The sequence below is a fragment of the Frankliniella occidentalis genome, unplaced genomic scaffold (assembly GCF_000697945.3).
Source record: "Frankliniella occidentalis isolate FOCC.00 unplaced genomic scaffold, Focc_3.1 Scaffold82, whole genome shotgun sequence".
Lineage (NCBI taxonomy): Eukaryota > Metazoa > Arthropoda > Insecta > Thysanoptera > Thripidae > Frankliniella > Frankliniella occidentalis.
Window position 1 is genome coordinate 289,368 of NW_026267212.1, and position 3,178 is coordinate 292,545.

At 38.5% G+C, this 3,178-nt stretch overlaps 2 protein-coding genes across 2 annotated transcripts in view; both read left to right on the forward strand.

Moving 5' to 3' along the window:
• The window catches only part of LOC113210503 (RNA-binding protein Musashi homolog Rbp6), a 203,340-nt gene that overhangs the window by 135,281 nt on the left and 64,881 nt on the right, over positions 1-3,178 (forward strand). The window lies entirely within an intron of this gene.
• LOC113215780 (uncharacterized) lies at positions 24-1,737 on the forward strand. The gene is made up of 6 exons (XM_052269086.1): positions 24-125; positions 214-447; positions 537-625; positions 717-900; positions 991-1,209; positions 1,334-1,737. Exons 1-6 carry the CDS (start codon positions 36-38, stop codon positions 1,673-1,675), a joined length of 1,158 nt encoding a protein of 385 aa, XP_052125046.1. The 5' UTR covers positions 24-35; the 3' UTR covers positions 1,676-1,737.

Below are 3,178 nucleotides of genomic sequence, written 5' to 3' on the forward strand. Positions count from 1 at the left end.
TTTTTTGTAATTTACAGGGGCAAAATATTTTGGATATGAATGACGAAGAGGAAGAGGATGAGATGCTAGCTGAGGATGGTGCTCAGAATGTGCTACAGCCACCAAAGTTAAAGAGTAAAGATATTGTAAGCAATTCGTCATTTTTATTTGGTTAGTACATTTAATCTTTTTAAAAGCTATATACTCTTAGTTCAAAATTTTTCTTTCCACAAGGACATTGCAACTTTTGAACTTCCTGAATGGTCACCACTACTCCAACTTGAAATTAAAGAAGGGAGGCTATACCTAGATGAAAATCAAAGGCTAGTAAAAGAGGAAGTCTCTTGGTACTTAGTAAAGAAATACGGGACAATACCACCTCAAGGGCTGTACACCAAGTACAGCAAGTTTTTGTTAGACGTACCAACATTCAAAATCTTAAGAGAAGTGGGCACTGAGCAGTATTGGGTCGGTAATTCTTTGATCAACAGCAGAAAACAAAATATAAAAATTCCCACCTTAATGGAAATTTATTATGCTCTGATTTTAAATTACAGACTGGACTTGCAAGTAAAATTTCAATTTACCTCAGAAGACAAAGAGAGTTGTTGAAAAAAAGGAGGGAAGAACAAGCCAGCCAGGGCATGTAAGTATAATTTCTAGGAAAGCAGAATATTTTAGGCCCATTAAATTTCTTACAAAGGTTGATCATAATTCTTTATAAAACTGCTGTTTAGGGTTCCAGTAAATGCTGCTAATATGAAAGTTCATCAAGATCTTGAATCTTTGAGAAGTACTGATGTGAGCCCAAACAGGGCAAAAGAATTGCTGAGGAGTACTTTCTTATTGAGGAAAGCGATGGGCTACATCGACTATAAGGATGTCCTTGACAAGGAAAGTTACCTTCGGAACCCACACTTTGTAAGTATATATTTACTTCATTATGATTGAAAAACTGATGTATGCATATGCTTATTAACTGACATTATAAATTTTCTTCCAAAATATCAGCTTTTTCTAGAAATACAAAATTGGCTGGATGCTCTCATTCCAAACGTCCAAAGAGAGCAGAAGTTCAACGATATGATATCAAAGCTACGAGAAATTTTTCCTGAAGAGACTGTCAACCTCGAGAGTGAACTAGAAAAAATTAGACTCATCTCAGAAACATACAAAGCCACTCTTAACAAAACACATGAACGGAGGGAAGCGCCATTTGATACACTTGAAGTAAGTAAAACATTCTTATCTTACAAGCCCAAAAAAATATGACACTATTAAAGAACCTAAAAAAATTCAACTATTACTAGACAAATAACAAAGATTTAACTTTGAAAAAACTGTGTTGTTTCAGGTAGTTCCAAATAAAAGCTACTCTTTTCAAAAGGCAAATGCCCTCCCATTTACTGTAACAGTCCTGTACACAAGAGAAAAGGGAATTAAGTATGCAATGCTTCTAGGGACAAAGGATGTGATAGGCAAGATGAAATGCAAATCTGCACGAGAAGTTGTAGAAATTTGGCTTGGGGCCTTCATGGCCTTGCGCCAGCCAGTGCCTGCATCTCATTTGCATCTAAGCCTTTTCCTAAAATGGGCGCTTCTTGATATACAAATACCAAGTGGTGTAAGAACTCCCAAGCATAAATTACAAATGTTTCTAAGGCAAAAATATCAAATTGTAAATTCTATGGCTTAGGACCCGTACATTACAGTTTTATAGATATATATATATATATATGCTTACACTCCTTATTTTACATGACTCAGTCAGCAGTAATGTCATGTTTTCTTAATTTTTTATGTAATTCTTTTTGATGAGATGTGTGTGAAACTCCTCTCTAGTGTTTGACAGTGCTCAAATAAATAAAAGTAAATAATTATTTAAATATTGAATTACACAATGCAATTTTACTAAAGTAGGTATAGGGTTTACAAACAGAAAAAACTATCATGGGCACACCTGGGCACAGACAAACACTATTAGTGCTCGAACCCACAACATAAATCACCTACTGAATTATTCCAAAGACACAATTCACAAAACATACATCATGCAAGATATGTACAAAATACCAGATACAAAACACAGTACAAAACATACATACAAAATTACCAATCACATAAACACAATTTCAATACTTAAGGGAGTCATTTGCTCACAGCAAAATACTTTACGAGGAATACAATTGCAAAAGCAACAGCATTCTTAATTATTAGGTAATGAAGACAACGCAGTATCATCAGAGAATTTCTTTGAATTAACTCGTAACAAAACCTGACCAAACAGAGATTAGATCAATTTGACTGAACAAAGTAGCGAGCTGCTCTACAAAACTAATAAGCATTTGGAGTCGCAAACAAACATTATCAGATAGACAAGCCGTTTGGAGGACAAAACACTCTCACACACGAATATAAACTTTTAGGGTAAAAACCTCATACAAGGGTGGACAAAACAAACCCTCTTAATATAACTCAAGATTAACAACATCACAACCTCTCCAATTCACCCAAACACATGGCGAAGAAAGGGACAAGGGTCATACATATACAGATGTCATTTGAACAGTCAGGTCGCAGAGGGTACAATTAAAAATCAAACCGTCAATAATGCTGGTAAAACTGCAAGGTATCATGGTGGTAAATGCTGAGGAAGAGAACAGAAAGAGTGACTCAAGGAGAGCACGTTCTTGCAGGTGAACTTCATGATGGTGAACATGTGCGGCAGGTGGTTGGTGGTCAAAACGTCAAGACATGGGGCAGCCTTCTAGAGGAGTCTAGTCCATGGTCGGTAGCTGGTCACCCAGTACAAAAAGCCCCATGGAAGGAAAGTAATAAGGTTGAAATTGTTGCCGGAAATGAGTTGACCTTTTTACTGCTGGGGATCATGACGCACCCGCAGGGCTGTAGATTGGCGTGGGCGAGCACATGATGAATGAACACGAACAGACACTTCTTCTTCGAACTTTCATCGGCGACGTCCTTAAACAGTCTGACCCTTGCTCCCGAAACCTCTCGTCACCTCGCCAATTCGGGCGGGATTCCTTGCCGGACGACGACAGGGGCAGGTAGGCCGCCAGTCGCGCCGGGGAGCATCGAGGGAGGATGTTTGCCTAACTGGCAGGCGCTTCAAAGCAGGACGCGTGACAAGCCTCGTCAGGCTACTCGTCGGGCACGTCCAGGCGAATCAGCTGATTCC